General features: G+C 54.1%; 1 protein-coding gene across 1 annotated transcript; it reads left to right on the forward strand.

Moving 5' to 3' along the window:
- Positions 1 to 3,409: 3,409 nt before the first annotated feature.
- On the forward strand, positions 3,410 to 8,138 carry UBALD2 (UBA like domain containing 2). The gene is made up of 3 exons (XM_080356461.1): positions 3,410 to 3,729; positions 4,301 to 4,363; positions 6,615 to 8,138. The coding sequence occupies exons 1-3, from the start codon at positions 3,610 to 3,612 to the stop codon at positions 6,933 to 6,935; spliced, it is 504 nt and encodes a 167-aa protein (XP_080212587.1). The 5' UTR covers positions 3,410 to 3,609; the 3' UTR covers positions 6,936 to 8,138.
- Positions 8,139 to 20,656: the final 12,518 nt, after the last annotated feature.

Below are 20,656 nucleotides of genomic sequence, written 5' to 3' on the forward strand. Positions count from 1 at the left end.
CTTCCTCCCACCCTCACCCCCCAAGCCCCATCCCGGGGACCCCCAGAGACAAGGACAGCCTAGGTCTTACTTTGTCCCCATGCCCCAAAACAGCCGGGGTGTCCCCTTGGAGAAGGCCAAGCCCCCCCACTTTTCCCAAGAGGTCACTTGGTGCAGGGGGACAGAAACAGAGCAGCCACCAGCACAAGGGCTGAGCCCCTCCGGCAGCAACCCTGGGGCTGCACAGCGCTGCAGGGGGGTCAGGGTAAAAGCCACCCCAGTGCACACCTCCATCCACTCCACTCTGCCCCCCCAGCTCTGCTCCACACCAAGAGCAGCTGCGTTTGCCCCGTGCAGTCTCTGGAGGCAGGGAGCTGCACCCCAACGCAGCCCCAAACTCCTCCAGTTCCCCAGCATTAAGGGACTGGGAAACACTGGGCACGTTTCACATTTTCCCCTTGGGGATGAAGGTGAAAGCTGGACCCTTCGACCGCTCACTTTAAAACCCCGGTGATTAATTAGTCCTGCAGTGAAAGTCAGTGGAGCACCACACGATTTTGATTTGAGTTGATAACACGAGTGCTATAAATATCACACGGGAGATGTGCAGAGAGGCGGATCAGCCGCCCCGATGTCCTCGGCTACTCAGCGGTGACGAGCAAAGGCCATCCCGGGGGCTCCCCCCTCCTCGCCCTCCCTGCAGAGGGACACGCACATCTCCCTCCCCGTTTGCTTTCTGCCCGCGCAGCCCCAAGGGCAGCTGAGAAAACCCAAACCAAAGAGCGGCTGCCGCCATGGCAAGCCCAGGGTCAGCTTTGTACCCCATTTTCCTGCCTGTTGTCATCACACTGGGACCTGTGGCCCTGGCTGTGACACTGTGTCCACACCGCTGGATGTCACACCCGAGTGGGTGCCAGCATTGGCAAAAGAGGAGCCGAGGGCGAAATCAACACTGGGAGCTCTGGCTCTCGGTGTGGGAGCCCTGAGGCTCCAGAGGCTGATCCCTGCTCACCCCAACACACATTTTGGGGAGCCTGTTCTCCAGATGCATCATTCAAAAACCGAGCCCAGCCCAGCATTGCTGAGCTGCCTGTGTGGCCCCAGCCTTGCTCCAGCCAGCGACAGCAGCGAGAAACGCGAGCCTGGGAGAGGGAGCCAGCACATTTCATTACCGGCACACAACAGACTGCAGGGTTTTAGTGCAGATAATAATTCAAAGTTATCCCCGTGCAGATCCATAACCCAGCAGTCATTACACGCAGAGCTGCTGCCTGCATGCACGGCTTGTGTGTTGTTTTTTTTATAGCAGTGTATTACTGCAGCAGAGGATTTTGTAGGACAGTGCCGCAGTGGAGCACAGGCAGGAGCTGGGTGACGATATGGCTTCAAGGGCAGGTTCCCTCCCAAGCCTGCCCAGCTGCAACCATGCCAGACCCTGGCACAGGAAAAGCCGGGACAAACCCCAGCAGGGCTGTTGTGAGAGGGAATCCAGTGCACACAGGAAAAGCAACGGTTACCCCCAAATGCAGCTGCTGCTGGGCAAGATGTAAGCCTGAAGTGCTCGTGCTGCCCAGCTGTGGGACGTGGTACGTGTGTTTGGCAAGGAAAGGGGTTCCTGCTCCTGCTACCTTTTGCTGAGAGGGAAACTGAGGCACGAGTGGGTGCAGCAGTTTGCTCAAAGGTTAAACAGGAGTTGTCCCACAGCAGCAAACGTTTGTCCATGTACCCAGTATGCCCAGTCCACTCCCAGTTCCTCCAGCAGTCACTGGCACCCACCACAGACCCAACAACCCACTGCTGGTCTTGCTCCGATCCCAGTTCTGTGGAGCCCCATGGAGAGGCTGCCACAGCCCTCGGGGGTGCAAGGGCTGGGCCCTTCATTAGTGGGTGCTGAGCCCCTAAATAGGGCTGCCACATCATCAGCCCTCCCGACTGAATCCCGGAGCAGCTCCTGGCTGGGAAGGTGGAGTGAGGTGTTGGGAGGGGTGACTCCCCACCCTCGCGGGGTGTCAGAGCAGCATGTCTGCCAGGGAGGATTGAAACACATCTCAGGCAGGATCAAGCCGGGGAAGGGTGATGATGAATCCTGCCCTTCCTGCAAATTCTGTCCCAAAAGGGGGCTTTTCCACCAGCTGGTTGGTGTGGTGGGAAACAGCGAGGTGTTTGCAGCAGCCAGGCTGAGCACCGAGCTTCATTTTGAAGGACTGAAGGCCATGCCTGCTCTTTCAAATGTCACCGATGCTGTTTTATCATGGTCTCAGTCGCCCATTGCCTGCGCAAGCCCCACTGGTTTCTGAGCGAGGGCTCACAAGCAGCATTTCCCAGGTTTTATAGGCAGACACTACCCAAGGCCAGTTGCTCACAGCTTTGCTAACCCAGCCAGAAGCCGAGCTGTGCTCACGAGCGGGTGTTTCTGTCAAGCAGGAGGTTCCTGAGCACTCTCTGGGGCTCCGTGTAAACTGCACACAGGAGGCAATCAGGTCTGGGGTTCCCGCTTTCGCTAGAATTGCTCCTCTCACACCTCCACCTGCCTCGGGGGTGGGTTGGGGGAGCACCATGTGCTGCTGCCTGCGGGACCTCACCTTCATGGGACCACCAGAACTTTGCAAAATCCCTTGCACGGTGGTTGCCATGGGGGTAACCAGCCACAGATGCTGCTTCTGCAGTCTCCATCCCTCTCCCTCAGCTGACTTGTCACCACCATCATATCTGAACCTCTGAGAGCTGTCTCAGCTCAGTTTGCTTTCACAGAGTCTATTTGCAAACTCTCCACTTTGTTTTGGTTTTAAAAGCTGCTTTTTCCTTTGTAATTAAACACCCCCAGGTGCGCACAGGTCTCGCGCAGTCCCCAAAGCCAGCGGGGGGAGATGTGGCAGGGGTCTTGCTTGCCCTTGCAGGCTGTGGCTGAGAGTCACAAGGGTTTTAAACATTATATTATAAAAAAAAAAAACCCAAAAAACCCACAAACCTGGAAGCTCTGCCTGAGCCCCTCCTGGCAAGGCCTTGCTATGGGAGGGGAGACACGGCTGAACTCAGGTCAGGTCGCCCCTCCTGCCCCCCAACCTCAGGCTGGGGGTCCCGCCCGGGGGACAATGGGGTTCCCTGGAAGGGGGGGACAGCAGGGAGAGCCCTGCTGGGGGCAGCCACGGCGGGGTGAAGGGAGGACACCTCGCCCGGAGTGGCCCCAGTCCCGGGACACTCGCAAAGCGGCCGCTGCCCCCCCGCGCCTCTCAATGAACCTCCTCAATGAACGTGACGTCACCAACGCCTTCCGAAAAAAACTCAACGCGCCCAATCAGCGCTCGGGCCTCTCCTTCCGCTGGCCGCCCCGCCCTCCCCGAGGGTCGCGGACCAATAACAGCGCGGCCTGCAGCCAAAACACAAGCATCGACCAATAGGAAGGCGGCGGGGCGGGGCGCGGCGCCGGGGCAGCTGGAAGATTCGAACTGAACGCCCGTCGGGGCGGGTGGCGCGGCGGCAGCCAATCAGGGCGCGGGGGCGGGGCGGTTCCGTGTCCCCCCCGCTCCGTGCCCCCCCGGGTCCCTCCGCCGCCCCCCGGTGTCGGCGCGGCGCGGGGCGGCGGGCGCGCTCCGGGCAGCGCTCGGCGGGGTTCCCCCCCCCGGCCCGGCCATGTCGGTGAACATGGAGGAGCTGCGGCACCAGGTGATGATCAACCAGTTCGTGCTGGCGGCCGGTTGCGCCGCCGACCAGGCCAAGCAGCTGCTGCAGGCGGCCCACTGGCAGTTCGAGGTACGGGCCACGGCCCCCCCGCGCTGCAAACCGGGAGCCGCCATCTCCCCCGTCCCCCGCCCCCCCCCTGCCCGCAGAGCCCCGAGGCGGAAGGCGGACGGGATCGCCGGCCCCGCCGCGGCCCCACCGACACGCGTGGCTGCGCCGCTGGCCCCCCCAGCACCCACGCCGCGGGGGGGGAACCGGCCCCGAGCTCCCCCCGGTCTATTTATACCGTAACCCGAGCTGCGGCCCAGCGCCAGACGCCGGGGGGGCTCCTCCCCCCACCGCCGAGCTGAGGTCGGGGGGGCCCACTGGGGGGGGGGGCGTGTAAACAAGGGGGTGGGCTGCACCCTTCCGCGTGGGGAGCCCCTGTACGAGGGGGGAACACGATCCCGAGTGGGTCGGGTGAAGGGCAGCACCAGGCCCCCCCTGCCATAAGCCTGGTGGGAGGCGCACCCGTGGGTGTCCCCCCGGGGCGGTCCCAGGGGGAGTGAGGGGAGCAGAGGGGCTGCGGGTGGGCTGGGTGGGGGGCGTGTTTTCCTTCCCCCTTTGTCTCGGGTGGGTTGGGGCTGACGGCTTGTCCCCACAGACGGCCCTGAGCGCCTTCTTCCAGGAGACCAACATTCCCAGCAGCCACCACCCCCCCCAGATGGTAAGTGGGACCTGCTCCCCCCTGTCCCCCCACTCCATCCTAGACCCCCCCAGCCCCTCCCCAACCCCCGATTATCCCTAAAACCACCTTTAACCCCCCCCAGCAGCTGCCAACCACCCCCAAGCCCCCCCACCTACAACCACCACCCAGCTCAGGACCCCCCAACTTCCCCCTGCGCCCCCCCAGAGGGGTCTGCAGCCCCCCCGGCCGCGGAGCTGTCAGCTCCCCTGCCAGCCATATTGCTCCGCGCCCGGAGGAACACGCAGCCGGCGAATGTAAACACGAGCTAAAATGTCTGCCAGGAAATAGTTTGTCTCCCCAAGCATCGCGCTGGAAGTTGGGCTCCCCGAGCCCGGGGGGGGACACAACATTTTCACACCCCCCATTTCCCCAAACACCGCTTGACCTTGGCCGAGGGCACGTCCCCTCGGCCGAGGGGAGGAAGTTATTCCTCTCCGGGTGGGTTTTGGTGTGTTTTTTGTTTTGGTTTTAAAATGTTTTTTCATGTTGAGGGAACTAAATGGTGCCGTGCACGGGGGAAGGAGCACGTCTGGGTTAAGCTCATATATATATATATGTGTATATATATATATATATATGTTTGTTTTTTCCCCCTTTTCTCGTGCCATCAGGAAATCACCAGCCAGCCTTTCATCATGCACTCTCACAGAAACTCATTTTGCTGGCCGGCTCACACTTAAACCCCTTTTATTTTAATTCCTCCTCCCCTTGCGCGTTTTCTCGCCACCGTGGGGACGGCCAGCAAAGGGTCATGTCGCAGAAACTCCCTTTCCCGGTGGCAGATGGGCCGGGAGGAGCTGCCGGCCGGGTCGGGGCCTCGCCGCCGTGTTTCCACAGCAGAAGCGCGGCCGGGGCGATTCCTGCCGGAAGCCGCACACACCGCGGTGCCGACGGAACTGCCCGCGCCCCGTCATCCAACGGGACCCCCCTCCCACCCCATCGCCCCCACCCCGCACGGCACCGGGGGTCCGGAGCTGGACGTCTCTCCCCGTCCCCACGGTGTATTTCTAACATGGTGTGGTCACGAAATACCTTTGCTCACCGAATACTCCCACCGCGCATTTTTTTGGTGCTATCCCCCCCACAAGCACACTGGGACAGGTTAAAATGCCCCGCACAGCTTTCCAGTTGCAGTTTCTGTTTCTTTTTCGAGCAGCAGAGAACAAAGGTGCGAGCAGGGCGTGGGGTGGCACATCCCTTCACCCCCATGGAGAAGGGCGTCCCTGCACTTGGTGAACCCCCCCAGCTCCAGGAAGGGACTCACCGGAGCTGTTTGGTGTGGTTTAGCTTGTGCTGGGATAGACCTTCTGACGGCCAACCAGCTCCTTAATAAAAGTGTGTCGGAGGAGGAAGGCAATAATTACACAGCTTTTTTTTTTTTAAAAAAAATCAATTTTAAAAATGAATTTTGCAACCACCACCCCAGAAGCTCAGAGCCGTGTCCCCCTGCAGCACAGTGTCCGACCTCAGCCCAGGGCTGGTCTGTGTATGTATGGCTGTGGTGGTGTTTGCTTTTCCCAAAACACAGTCACTAAACGTTTTTCACTTTTGGTTGGTTTTGTTTGTTTGGGGTTTTTGTTTGTTTGGTTTGGTTTTGTTTTGCAACAAGTATCTTTTCAGATACTGCCAAATGTAGAGTCTTTTATTTAAAGAAAAAAGCTGGTTTTCCACCACTTTGAGGTGAGCTCTGAAATGGGTTCTCCCAAAGTCTGTGTGTGGTGAGGGATGAACACCCTCAGCTCACCACAAACCCCTTTAGTGTTTCGGTGTCTGGCCATGGTTGCATTTTTGGGGTGCAGGAGCTCCCCCATCCTCTGCCAGCACCGTCACTAAGGGCAGCCGGGATGGGGATGAAGAGGAACCTGTAAGAGGGATTCGGGGGTTTGTGCATGCTGGGGAACAGCTGGGGCTGCTGATATCAGAGCAGCGTCCCCCTCCCCAAACCCGCTGCACCCCAGTGCTTTGAGCACCCTGGATGATCCAAATTGTCCTTTCCAGCCCGAGCTGGCCCTGCCTGGGCTGGAGACCCTCCCCAGGCAGCCCCCACACCTTGGTGGGGAGCCACCCAGACCCTGCAGCGCTGGGTACCCCAATATCCACCAGAGCGGGGCTCTGAGCATCCCTTGGTGTGGGATGCAGCCAGGGTCTCCAGTGATGGGGAGGTTCGCAGGTTGGGACTCCAAAACCATGCATGACCCATCTGACACCCCCGTGCTCTTTTCCCCCGCAGATGTGCACCCCCAGCAACACGCCGGCCACGCCGCCCAACTTCCCGGACGCTCTGGCCATGTTCTCCAAGCTGCGAACCTCCGAGAGCCTGCAGAGCAGCAACAGCCCCATCACCTCCATGGCCTGTTCCCCCCCCGGGAGCTTCAGCCCTTTCTGGGCTTCCTCACCCCCCAACCACCAGCCGGCCTGGCTGCCCCCCTCCTCACCCACTGCCCACGGCCTCCACCACCACCTGCACCACCCGCAGCCTGCCTGGCCCCCCGCCCCCCCACCCGCTGCCCCCCCACAGAAAGCCATGGCCACCATGGATGGCCAGAGATAAGACTGGGTTGGTGGAGGTGGGGGGGTCTGGGGGGTCCCGGGCCAGGGCGTTGGGAGCGGGGGCTCCCCTGAGAAACGCACTGGAAGAATTTTCTAGGTTTTATTATTATTTTTAAGGCGGGGGGGGCACACACTGCTGGGGAGGGCACTGGCCCTTAAGAGCCTCTAGCTGGTCTTTTCTCTTCCCCCCCTTTTTTTTAAATATATAACTATAATATATAAATATATCTAATGTATATAAATCCAGAGAGAAGGAGCAGCAGCGTGGAGGTGGGTGCTGGGTGGGGGGTTTTCCTATGGCCCCTCCCCCCCCTCCCACCTGCATCACTGCAGAGGGGCAGGAGAGGGAAGGAGGGGGGGAATAACAAAAAAATAAATGGAGGCAGCTGTCAGCACCCCAGATCATGGCTACGGGGGCACCCTGCATTGGGGGCACAGAGCCACTGCGCCCCCCCGGCTCTGGATTTTCCAGACCCTTGTTGAAGTCCCCAAAGCGCTCCCCTCCTCTGGCTCCCAAAATTCAGCCCGGGTTCTTGCACAGCCCCCCTGGGACCCCTCACCCCATCCTCCCTTGACACCCCCAGAGCCCGAGGGGACTGAACGAGGTGATGTCCCCCCTGTCACTGCAACTGCCACTCATGGCCCTTCCCAGGGGAGGGGGGAGCTGGGGAGGGTTTTTTAGTTTTGAAATCAATCTTGCTTAAAAAAAAGAAAACAAAACGAAAAAAAAGAAAAAAAATACAAAAATAGGTTGAAGGTTTTTTATTAATTTAAAAATAATAAAAATAATTAAAAAAAAAAATCACTTTTTTAACCCCAGCTGTCCCTGCCTTTTCTCTGTGATGGGAGGATGTTCCTGGTGGGGAGGGAGGGGGGCACTGATAACAGGGGTGAGCCCCCCCATGTCACAGCATCACCAGTGGCGGTGGGGCCCGAGTCCCCCCTGCTACCTGCAGCAGCCACCGCTGCCATCCCCACTATGGGACAGAGGGGACACCCCAGAGCTGTGGGAAGGGGCAGCTGTGCCAACACAGCAAAGACCCCCATGTGCCAGGGTGCAGCCAAAACCCCGTCCCTGCACCCTCACCAAATGCCACCGGAGTGTCCGCCGCTGCTCATGAGCCACCAGCCCCAGCGTGTGGGGGGACCCTGACTTCCCACAGCCACTTCTAGTTTAGTCCTTAAGTCTCAGAACTAAATTAAAATTCAGTAGATACTCAGCTCCTACTGTGAACACAACTAACGGGTTAAAAAAAATAAATAAAAACCCCATGAAACGGGACCACAGCAGCTGCAGCAAGTCTGGCGCCCATCAGGATGTCCCAACTATGGGGTGTCCCCAGCCAGGCAGTGCCATGCCATGGGGACAAGGCTCAGCTGGGAGGGATGGCTGTGCCACCCAGAGCTTTGCCACCATTCTTAAAAGCCATTTGATTTTCAGGGCGGTGAGTGTTCCAAGAGATGCTGTTGGGTGGGGGGTTTTGACACCATCTGCATGACCCAACCTGACCAGCCGAGACCTTCTGGCTCTGTGCAACACGCAGCACACCCAAGTGTCCCTGACACCCTCGTGGAGCAGGTCCCAGAGCCGCTGGTGGCACGTCCTGTGCTCCAGGGCCCCGCAGCTCCTGCCCCCTGCACCCAGCCTTGGCTCAGGGCTGCAACTAGGAACATACAGAGATCATTTAGCTCTTTGACTGCAATAACATCATTTGTGTCCAGTGTTTTGCCTATCTAAAAGCAGCCTGTTAGCTGTCATCTCTAACTGCACGAAGAAAATAAACTATTTCAGTTAATCCAACAAAGTCCACTCTTTATTATGTATCATTTACATCATGCTCAAGTTTTACTCTAATTACTACTTTTATATAAATGTATACATACACACATAGATACCATTCCCTTAGTCCATGGCCATCCCTTCAAAACATCGAGTTCACAACTTCAGGCTTCATCCACCACAATTGTCTCCCAAGGCAGGACAGAGAGTGGATCTGGTGGAGCTTGTGCCCACGGTCTGTGGGTTCAAGATGCCAACCTCGAAGAAGTTTCCAGGCGCCACTCGTTCAGGTCAGCTCTGGCTCCATCACCACTGCGCTCATCTAAAAAATACTTACACAATACTCTTGGAATGGTATGGAGCATTCTGGAGCAATTAACAGGGTACAGTTCCACATGAAGTATTCTCACCCAGAATCAATCCCTGAGGTACACAGTGGACTTCTCCATCCTTTGGCAACACCTGCCAAGCATCCCCAGGTCCCTAAGCAGCAGCAATCCCACGGGTGGGTTTGCCTTTGCCAAGGCAGGAGCACCCCAGCTGCCTTCCCTGCCCCACGCTCTGTACACACCACGGGGACCTGATCCCCTCCCACAGCTGTGTGGTTCTAACTGGGCAGGCTGGACTCCACTGATGGATCCTCTAGTGTTGACCAACCACGTACAATTGCCCAATGGAAACCCCATTTTTGAAGGTTCCACCACCCATTGCCCTTAATGGAGTTTTTAGCAGCCCATTTTACTGCTCCATTTCCCAGAGGCTGGTGCATGGCAGAAGGTGTGATACACCCACACAGGGCCACACTCTGGCTGTCTCTGAGCTTGTTTCAGACATGAGTCCCATTTTGAGACTCTATTCTTTCTGGGGTGCTTTGTCACCACAGCCCTTGCTGTCCATGGCCCAGAACAGCGTTCTGGGCAGTGGCATTGGGCACAGGGCACCTTTCCAGTCACCCAGTGGTTGCTTCCACCATTGTGAGCACATCGTGCTTACCTTGGCGGGTTTGTGTGAGTGTGATCCAATCAGCCTGCCAGGCCTGCCCAGATTTGTATCTAAACCATCACCCTCCATCTCACAGATGCTTTAACCATTTGGCTTGCTTAACTGCAGCACAACGGTGCCCATAGTTAAGCCCACCCCTCCATCACAAGCCCATGTACATGTTGCATCTCTCATGACCTGAGCCATGAGGGCTCACCAAGCTACAAATAGTTGCCACTTTGCATCCACCTCAGCCACTTTCATTTTAGCACCTGCAACCCCCTGCTGGTTGTTTTCTTGTTCCTCAGTGGCTCAATTTTTTGGCACATGAGCATCTACGATGTACTTTTCCAAGCGGGCTCTCTAGCCCAGCAGCAGCAAGAGAGGCTGTTGCAAAAAGATGGACCCAATTTGGAATCACTATCTCTGCAACCAAAACCTGCCCATTAATGAACCTCTTATCATTTTGAAAGGACCATGACATAATTTAAAGTTACTACGGTTAGACACCTCTCTCAGCACACAAACAGCCAATGGCCTGAGTCATTCTCAAGACAGCGACCCTGCAACACAAGGTGTTTTGAAGTCTGCAATTCAGCGAGACTGAATCCGTAACTGCGGTGCAGTGAGCCTTTCATGGGCATTTTAGCGTTGATCTGCCAATGCCGAAGAGCAGTCATTGTTGGTACTGACAATTTGAGGAAATGGGAAGAGCACACTGCGATCACACGCTTGAGAAGAAAACATGACAGGAGTTCAAGAGTTTTTTCTGCGTAACATGCACCAGTCCCCTTGTCTTGCCAGCCGAGAACTTGAAATCCCTCATTCGACTGTCCAGTGTGTGTTCATCTTCAGGCCACGTGGGTTGGAACTTGGACAGGCCCTTCGTGCAGGTGACAAAACGTGTAGAATTCAGTGATGCGATGTTACAGAATGTGGAGGACAACAGCTTCTGCTATGTTTGATTTTTAGCAGTGAAGTGACATTTCATCTAAGTGGCCAAGGTATCTGTCACAATGTGCACATACAATGATCAGATGATCCACACAAAACTGTAGAGCACAACCATAATTCTCCAGAAGTGAACATCTTGTGCTGCTTCCCAAAGGCCTACAGTCTTTTTTTCCACGAAAACACAGTTATGGGGCAAAGGTATCTGGAAATGCTGCAGAACTGGCTTTTTCCACAACTGGAAGATCCTGGTTAAGTCCTTTCTTGCCAACAGGGAACACTGCCACATTGGCACCTGCAGGTCTGCCATTTTCTAAATGGATAGGTCACACAGGACTCCAAGACTTGGCACTACAGTCCTGGCCCCTAAGATCACCCGACATCACACCTCTGACTTTTTCTTGTAGGAGTACGTCAAAGACAGTCTTTTTGTGCCATCATCAGATGACCTCAAGAACAGAACCACGGCAGCAGGGACCTCAGGAGAAGACGGCACTTTGAGAGGGATTTGGGATTCAACTATCACCTCCACGTTGTCCGCAAGGTAGGTCAAAGAACATGGAGCATTTATGAAAGCGTTACTAAAACTTGCTAACTCCTTAAACCATTTGCCAATTTCTGTGTAACTGTAGAGTGTTGCCATCGTGAAATATAGTGCTTTGAAACCGGGTCCATCTTTTTGAAACACCCTCTAAATACAGCATCAGCTCAAGCCTGACTGTGTAGACCAATGCTATGCAACCCAACAAAGCCATGACTTTAGACCAATCTGCAGAGGTTATGAACTGCACATCAACAGTAACAGAAGCATCCATCCCAAAAAAGGCATCACAGGGCACAATTCCCAGAGAAAATACAAGGTTTGCATCGACATCTTTCAAGCCAATATAACAAATGCAATTTGCTTTCACACTGCTAGATGGCCCCCAAAGCACAGAAATCTGTCATTATCTCAACCCTTTGGAGCTGACAGCCTACCTGGAACAGCAGCAGCGCAAAGGCCAAATCTCATCCCCTCTGGCCCCATGCTGCATGACAACAAGACTGTTGAGATTTAACCACAAGCAGCAATCAAACCCACAAGAGCTGCTCACTCACCCACTCACCCCCTGAGTACGGTAGAGAATCGAAAGGGATAAACTCACGGGTTGAAATAAAGACAGCTTAATAAGCCAACAAAATAGTAGTAATACACTACTACAGTAACAACATAAAAGTTATCAGTGCAAACCCTCCCAAACCACCAGTGGCACTGAACAGCCTGGTCCCCAAGAACAAAGCGATGCAGCTGTTGGGTCACGGTGGCACTGGGGCAACCGGTCCCTGTGGTGGAGCTGGAGGGAGGCAGGGGGACACGGGGGGTGACCCTGGGCTGGATACCGTCCACAAGCCCAAGGGCTCCCCCCGAGCCAGTGGGGACTGGGAGCACTGTCCCCAGACCTCACCTCTATCTGCAGCTGCTTGGCTGCCTCTGTCACCGACTTATGCACATACTCAGGCCACAAACTGCTCCAGCTCAGCTGCTCCCCCTTCACTCTGCCTTTAGCTGTTGCCACTTGGGCCTGGCCAGTGACACTGAGGCAGGCTTAGCCTTTGTGGGGGTGTACCTCACCACCAAACTGGGATGGTCGCAGACCCCCAGGGTCCCTCGCAGCCCTGTGGGCTAAGAAACCCTCTCCCATTCTTTTACCCCGGCTGTTGGCTCATCTGGCTGCTGCAGTTCGCTTTTCTGCCAGCTCCAGCCACCCTCAGCTTTCTAAGAGCATCCTCCACCTTCCTGACCTGGGAACAGCAGTGATGTCGAAGTGACGTCGAAGTGACGTCGAAGTGACGTCGAAGTGACGTCGAAGTGACGTCGAAGTGACGTCGAAGTGACGTCGAAGTGACAGTGAAGCTTCACTGCTCAGTTCTGTGTTGTTCTGGTGCAGCAGCCCTTTGGCTGCCCCTCCCTGCCCAAACTGCACCTGGCATCACCGCAGCCCACTCGGGGACTGCTGACAGCTCCATTTCTCCTCCTCCCTCTGGAGTTCCCTGGCCAAGTCCCACATGGAGGACACCTGGCCCCATCGTCACCCTCTGGTGGCAGCTCCTTCTCGTGGACCTGCCCCCTGAGGCTCTTCCACCGCTCCTCCAGGTTTTGACACCCTCAGCCATCTACCACAGTATGGGACATCACCGTCCCCAGGTGCAGACAGCCAGAAGGGGAGGGTCCCTTCCACACACAGCCTTCCAACACAAATGATGCCATGGTGGCGTAAACTCCCAGACAGCTAAGCACCCCTCACCTCCTCACCCCCTTCAAAAGCCTCCAGGAAAGGCATTTGGAACCTCTGCAGGGCTGTGAAGACATTTGCAGGGGACAAACCCCTGGTAGTCCCCAGCCTAAGGCGCACACAGGGCTCGCTGCCTGTACCGCTGCATCTCCTCTAAACTTACAGCCTTTACTGCAATCCGGCCTTTCCAGCATCAAAATGGGTGTCAGAGACTCAAAAGGCAGAAAGCAGTCAGCTTTCATCGCTGGCTCCAACTGTTTTACCAGGAGGGATCACCAGCACTGTGGAAAAGAAAGGCAGAGCTGCTCAACACTCTCAGTGCAAAACCTCCCCAGCAACGGTGTTTGCAGCAGACGCCTCTGGCTTGGGAAGGTGGGAGGACACCAGGAGCCTCTGCAGCCGCTCTGCACAGATCCTGCTGCTCGGGGAGGGGAAAAGAAACTTGGAAGAGAAGGAACTTACTCCATGATCCTCTTGGCCAGCTCGGTGCAGGCTGCCGTGGAGTTGGCCGAGAAGACCCGGTAGTAGCCACTTTGTCAGGAATTGGCTCAAGGAGCATGGACATGACTCCACTGAGCAACTGTACGAACAGAACCCATTCTAGCTGACATAAGTAGGCCTTAGATTGCTTTGCTAGTAGGCGATGGGAAAAGGAGAAATGGAAAAGGACTAATTAAAGCAGGGTCAGCATGCCCTTGAAGAGGTGATGAACTTGAGAAAGTAGGAGTCAGAAGAGTGCAGAATGTGCATAGTTAGCTAACTGCAAGTAGGTGGAGTAAGTGAATGTAACCTTTTTAGTGCTAAGCCTATTAGATAGAGACAAGTATGCATAATTATGGTATTTGGTATAAATACGCGCTATCCCGGGCAATAAAGTTGAATCGTGCTTTATCACTCACATTGAGTCGGCCTGCATGTTCTCCTCAGCCGCGAACTCGCACCACTTCTGGCTGCGTTCATCGCCAGAGAGTCGTGCGGCCCCAGTGGAGCTCTGAAGTGAGAAAAAACAGATTTGTAAGGCAATGACAGCTTCTGTAGCATCCTTTTCTTACTCGCCACTATGATTACCGCCCCTTAAGGGGTGGGCAGGAGGAGGGGAACCCTCCTGCAGTCTGCTGCTCCACTGCTGTGGCACAGTGTTACGCGGCGGGAAATAAGAAAATAAACCGGAGCAGCAGCGGTCCTGAGGCGGGGGTGTTCCCTGCAGAGAAACCCTCCGGGAGCCAGACCTCGGCTCAGCCCGACCCAAACCCACCCCACGCTCACCCAGAGGAACCTCAGGCACCAGGGGACAAGTGACCCTAAGATGGGGGCATAAGCGGGCAGAGAGGGGTCCCTCTCGCTGGGGAAGGAGCGGGGGAGCTGAAAAGGGACGGGAAGTTTGGAAAAGGGCTTCCTGTGAGGCAGCGAGCCAAGAAGGGTCAGTCCTCTCCCCTCACCCAGCCAAGCGAGCTCCGCCACCCGGCCCGAGCGGGGCTGCCCGCGGCCGCCATCTTGTCCGCGGGGAAAGACCGCCCCCGCCGCCATCTTAGGTGAGGGCACAGCAGCCACGCTGTCCCCGCACAGCGACAGACACGTTATCAGCCCGAACTGTGCCGAACGGTGCCGGTACCCGAAGAGGAAGCCTCACAAGGGCGTAAACTCGGCTTTCTTAGGGGGTGCACCACCCGCACACCGAGGGCGGCTCACAGCGCGACCCGCTCCTCCTTCTCACCGGCGGTACGAGGCACGGCCTCAGTGCGGCGGCTTCACCGCCCGCGCCCAACATGGCGGCCGCCGCGGCGGTGCGCGAGCCTCGCGCGGAGGTGTGCGGGCTGGAGGCGGCAGGCGCGGCCCGGGGCCTCCCCCGCTTTAGGAAGCTGTATATCTAACGTATATAAATGCACAGAGAAGGAGCAGCAGCATGGAACTGGCTGCTGAATAGGAGGTGTCCCCTAAACACACCTACCCACACCCCTCTGTCCGCTCGGCAGGAAAAGGAAGGTGGGGAAATAACAAAAAATAAAGGCACAGAGGTACCCTAGCTGAATCTGAGCGGTGCTCATCCGGCCCTTAAATAACAATTCCAAAGGGACATCACCCACTCACGAAAGCTGGGGGCTCTGCAGGGTCCCCAGAAGATCCAACCACTCACCCGTGGGCAGGGGGGGGGGGGGGTCTTTCCAGGGAACTCCCGCAGGGCCCGCAGTCTGAGCACAAAATTCCATCCCTACGCCGAAAAAACAAGTATGAGGCGCTCCCACAGGCTCCTTTTAAAGCTCAATGGAATCCGAGTTGGGCCCATATATGGTCAGTGGTCTAGAAGCTTCTCTGGTCTGAGGAGTTTCATGAAATGAGTGTCCTGTCTGTCAGCCGAGGGGTGTGGATGTGACCACCAGCACCTAGAACGTTCTGGTGCTGTCTCCTCACTGTGAATTGCTGCAACATGGTGGCTGTGGGTACCCCAGGTTCAGGCACGAAGCTGCTGTGTCCCCCCAGTTCTGGATCCCCCCAAACCTCACTGCATCGCCCAGAGCAAAGCGCTCCCCTCCTCCGGCTGCTGACAGTCCCCCCGGCTTCTGGCACAGCCCCCTGGTTGCCCCCCCACCCCGTCCCCCCAGTTAGTCCCTGGGGGTGTTTTTTAAGCCCAATGACACCTCACCCCCCCAGTGGTGCAGGATGGGCCTTTGCTGGCTCTGCCCTGGTGCCCACTGGTTTGCTTCCCAGTTACCCCTTTGGGGGGACCCTGGTTACCACTGGATCCACCTGGGCCCCCCCCAAAGCACCTTTTTAGCACTAATTTTTCCTCCTGAAAAAGCAAACACAGGGGGGCTTTCTGCCATCCTGTCCCAGGGGCCCCCACTCAGACCACACCAGGGCTTGGTTGCCCATCTCCATTCATTGCAGCTGCTGCCTGCACAGTCCCGGGGGCGGTGGGACCTGGGCTGGGACCCCCGTCCTGCCCGGCTGTCGGAGTGTTGATTAATTGCGGGGGGTCTGGATGGGCTTGGGAGCCGGGGGACCCAGGCTGCACCCTTGGGGTGGTCGTGTGGGTCCCAGCTGATCCTGGCTCCAGCCCTGAGGTGCTGGCCTGGGTGCCAGGGGACCCTGGCTGCGTCCCCGGGGTGGTGGCACGGGCATCAGAAGACCTCATGTTCAGATGATGCAACATTGATTGTCATAAACAACTTTGTGTGCTATTTTCTTAATGTACCAGATGAGCAGGTGAAATAAATAACTTACACTTTTTCTATGGATAAAAACCATTTAATCCATTTCCTTGTGTTCCGTAAAAACGTGTTCATTAGAGCATAAGCAAAACAGCGCTGGGTGCGCGGGGGATTCACTCCGCCCAACACGCACACTTTTAACAATAAGAAGTGTGCTTAAATACAGTATGGTATTACATATTCATAATGACCCCAGAAACGCCTATACATATTCATGACCTTTCCCGCTTTTTATTAAAATGAGTCTCAGATAACCATTTACATATTCCCCTCCTTGACCCTCCCCTGTTGCGCCTGCGCAATGTCACTTGGTGAATTTGAGGAAGGGTCTTTAGGGGTCTTTGGATGAAGCTCCTTCAGCTTCGTCACAGTGGACTTTTCACCTTTGGCTCATTAGGAGGAACTGGCTGGAACCCAAGCTACCAAACCGACTGGAACCAGACTGGCGCCCCCTTTTTGCTGTAAATCTTGGCTATCTTGTCTCCTCAAGGTTGCAGCTGGTGCTGTAGAACTTCTTATCTCGGCATTTAATGAAGTCCTGCTTTTTTTAGCACAATTAGTTACATACAGCTCTAAACTAGATATTAATAATGTGGTTTAAAATGTTAGCTTGTTAGTAGGCCCTTATTATATAGTTGCTTAACCCTTAAAGTGTTGGTTCCCTCTATCAATATAACTTCCTAAACAAGTTTCATAACTTTTTACATAGAACTTAACCACCTTTTCCTTTTCCAAGTTCAGAGTCCGTGCCTCATTTGGTTATACCTGTAAACATTAAACATCTTAGCACGAATCACAACTGCATTTTTCACACAGTGGTGCAGGATGGGCCTTTGCTGGCTCTGCCCTGGTGCCCACTGGTTTGCTTTCCAGTTACCCCTTTGGGGGGACTCTGGTTACCACTGGATCCACCTGGGCCCCCCCAAAGCACCTTTTTAGCGCTAATTTTTCCTCCTGAAAAAGCAAACACAGGGGGGCTTTCTGCCATCCTGTCCCAGGGGCCCCCACTCAGACCACACCAGGGCTTGGTTGCCCATCTCCATTCATTGCAGCTGCTGCCTGCACAGTCCCGGGGGCGGTGGGACCTGGGCTGGGACCCCCGTCCTGCCCGACTGTCGGGGTGTTGATTAATTGCGGGGGGTCTGGATGGGCTTGGGAGCCGGGGGACCCAGGCTGCACCCTTGGGGTGGTCGTGTGGGTCCCAGCTGATCCTGGCTCCAGCCCTGAGGTGCTGGCCTGGGTGCCAGGGGACCCTGGCTGCATCCCCGGGGTGGTGGCACTGGCATCAGAAGACCTCGTGTTCAGATGATGCAACATTGATTGTCATAAACAACTTTGTGTGCTATTTTCTTAATGTACCAGTTGAGCAGGGAAGTCCCTTGCAAACATGAAAGTGAAGGTTTTGTAGATAAGTAAGATTTGGAAACCAAAACCAGTGGCAAAACACACAAGACCAATAAAATAATGAGACTGTAACTGTTAACGCTGAGACTTGGGATAGATCCATGGGCCTTATTATCACTCTCTTGATTTCCCGGAACACGGAATAAGATATATAAAAAACAAGTGATCGTTCTCTGAAGCAAAAAGGAAGTCCAAAACACTACTATTGTCAGGCATATGCCTAAGAAGAATTCCCAGTTCTTCTATATTCATAGTATTCTATTTTTATCTCATATCTTCTGGTTCATTTCTCATGTTGGTTTTCTGGGTGAAGTTCTGTTTAATGTTATTATTCCGGGCTGGTATTTCTGGGTTAAAGGAAAGGGATTTTGTGGTGTCAGGGAGAAGATTCCTCGGCCATAGGAGAAAGTTCATGTTGGAGGTTATTGTGGAAGTCAAATTGAAGCTTCATTAAGAAGTTGAATTTCTAGGATTATTGCAGTATGAATACAGTCTAATAAGGACCAGGATGGTAGTGACATCAGTAAAGCAGGATACAACTGTCTGTCCTTCATACACAAAGTTAGTTGGTTGGGCTTTGAGGAAAGAATTGTGTAACTACCTTGAAAATTCTGTCTTTAACTGAAATTGGTGGATATGCAGGAGTAGGCTGAGGGTCAGCCATTACAGGTACCTGAGGTTTTACAAATGCTTTAACAGATGCAGGACATGCTGTTTGTGATCTTATTTCCAGAAGGTCTCTTGTCAAAAAATGCAAGACAAGATGGTTCTGCAGCCCACAAAGCAAAATGAATTCCTAAAGCTTATTTCTGGGTGATGAGAAGGGGAGATTACTCACTGAAGACATTATATTTTTTTCTATTGATCCCATAGTTAATTTATAGTCAAAGGATGAAGTGCAAGATCTATCTGTATAAACTAAAATAAAATACTCGAAACAGTTATTGGATACTGAAATTCTCTGCCTGTTCCTGGAAATTGTAGTGTAGTCAACATGTTTCCCTCAGACATCTGTCGCCTGCCTGTAGAGAACAGACATTTGAGGAATTGGGTATCGCTCACAGGGAACAGTGAAAATGAAAAAACACATGAAAACAGGGCCAGAGGAACTCAATAGGAAGAGCCTAATTTGAAGAAGCAGTTGTGTGGATGGGTATTACCATTTTTTTTTTACTTGGAAATTAACTTTTTCTGTGAAATATGAGTTAAGTCAAAAATCAAAATTTTGAGTCAGATTCTCAGAATATTGATGTATATTGAACTGACAGCTTGTACTAGAACTTGAACATAGCTGCTATTGAGACGGGCTGGATTTGAGTGAAGAGTTTAGTCCTGTTATGCAATTCCTCAAACTGTTAAATCCTCCAGAGGTCCAAAAAAGCCAAATGTGCCTCTTTGCTGCTATATTCCTTAGGGACAACTTGTTCCCTTGACCTGTTTGCATCACACATTAAAACAGTGCTGGACAACTATTTTTGTCAGTGGTCCACTTTGCAAAGATGTGAAGTTTGGAAATAACTGTCATTGTTGCCCTAATTAAAAAAAATAATTTTAAAAAAGTAATTCTTGTCCAGTGAGTAACAGGGTTCATCTGGAGTCCCTTGCATCTGAGGGATGCTTGGAGCAGCCAAAGTGTTCGGAAAGCTCCGACATACTGTCCATCCAGCACTAGCATGTACACTCATCTCCTGGTGTCTCCAAGGCCATATCTGAGGCAGGCAGCCCAGTGCAATAGTGCACGTGGCTCAAAACCTGTTCTTGAAGCTCGTGGGGATTCAGCTCAGAAGCGGGGAGCTGCTGTGCATCTCTCCTTCCCATGTTCTTTGAGACCCCTTGCAACCTGGAAATGGGATCAACAGATGATATAGCAGAGAAGGAGGGTACGTGTGGATTCACAGGGGGCAAAAGGGCCATTGTCTCCCAATGGAGATGCTGTGTGCTGCAGTACGTGGGACTGCAATTATACATGGCAATAGCAGCAGCTCAGACTTGTATCACGGTCATAGTTCTACCTACTTCACGGTAGAGGTGTTAAGTCACGAGGTGTTGTGTCATGGTGTTATGAGGTGTTATCTCCCTTATCTGCATGTCAGAGTACAGCAACGCACTCAAGGTAAACACCACGCACAGGGCTGCTTTTATTTTCTTTATCAACTGATTGACTTGAAGGCTGCATCATCAGACTTGTTTTTCTTTTATAATGGCAAGTTATGAGCCACCTTCTATGGCAGCAAGTGTGCTTGGGAGCAGCTGAGGGACCTGGGGGTTCAGCCTGGAGAACAGGAGCTGAGGGGAGACCTTCTGATCTCTGAACTGCCCGAAAGGAGCCTGGAGCCAGGGGGGGTCGGGCTCTGCTCCCAAGTATTAATAACAAGTGATAGAACAAGAGGAAATAGCCTCAGGTTGCACCAGGGGAGGTTTACATTGGATATTAGGATGAGTTTCTTCCTGGAAAGGGCTGTGGGGCATTGGAACAGGCTGCCCAGGGCAGTGGTGAAATCACCATCCCTGGAGGGTTTAAGACACAGAAATGAGGTTCTTATGGACATAGGTTAGAGATGGACTTGGCGGTGTGAGGTTTGCAGTTGGACTCGATGTTCTTAAAGGTCTTTTCCAACCAGAACAACTCTATGATTCAAAGTTATTTTTCAAGGAGGCACTCTGGGTTGTTTCAGATGGCAGGGGAAGATGCAATGTGTGATGCGCCAGCTTGGGGCGAGCTGAGCAACTCAACGCCACCAGCAGCAGCCAGTGAATTCTCACCATACTCCATAATATGTGCATGTGTAATCCCACCCATGGTAAATTCTGGAGCCTTTCCCGTATAGGTGTTGTTTTGTTAGAGAAACGTTCTTGGCCCTAGGTTTCCTGTAGCATAGTCTCAGACGTCTGCACTTAAAAAATTGAAAGATACAGCAAAGAAGCTGGACTGGGTGTCTCTCAAGAGGAGGGACCCTGAGACAAAAGAGGTTTGGGCTTTTAAACCCTCACAATCTCTGCACCCCACTCTTCATGTATCCTTCACATGCTATCCATGCACCTTTTGGTCCAGTGGTAACTCTGGGTCTGGGGCTTTTTTGTTTCTTATTGGATTCTCTTTCTCTGTCCTCCAGGCAGCTTTTTC

This window comes from Nesoenas mayeri (genome assembly GCF_963082525.1).
Source record: "Nesoenas mayeri genome assembly, chromosome: 19".
Classification (NCBI taxonomy): domain Eukaryota; kingdom Metazoa; phylum Chordata; class Aves; order Columbiformes; family Columbidae; genus Nesoenas; species Nesoenas mayeri.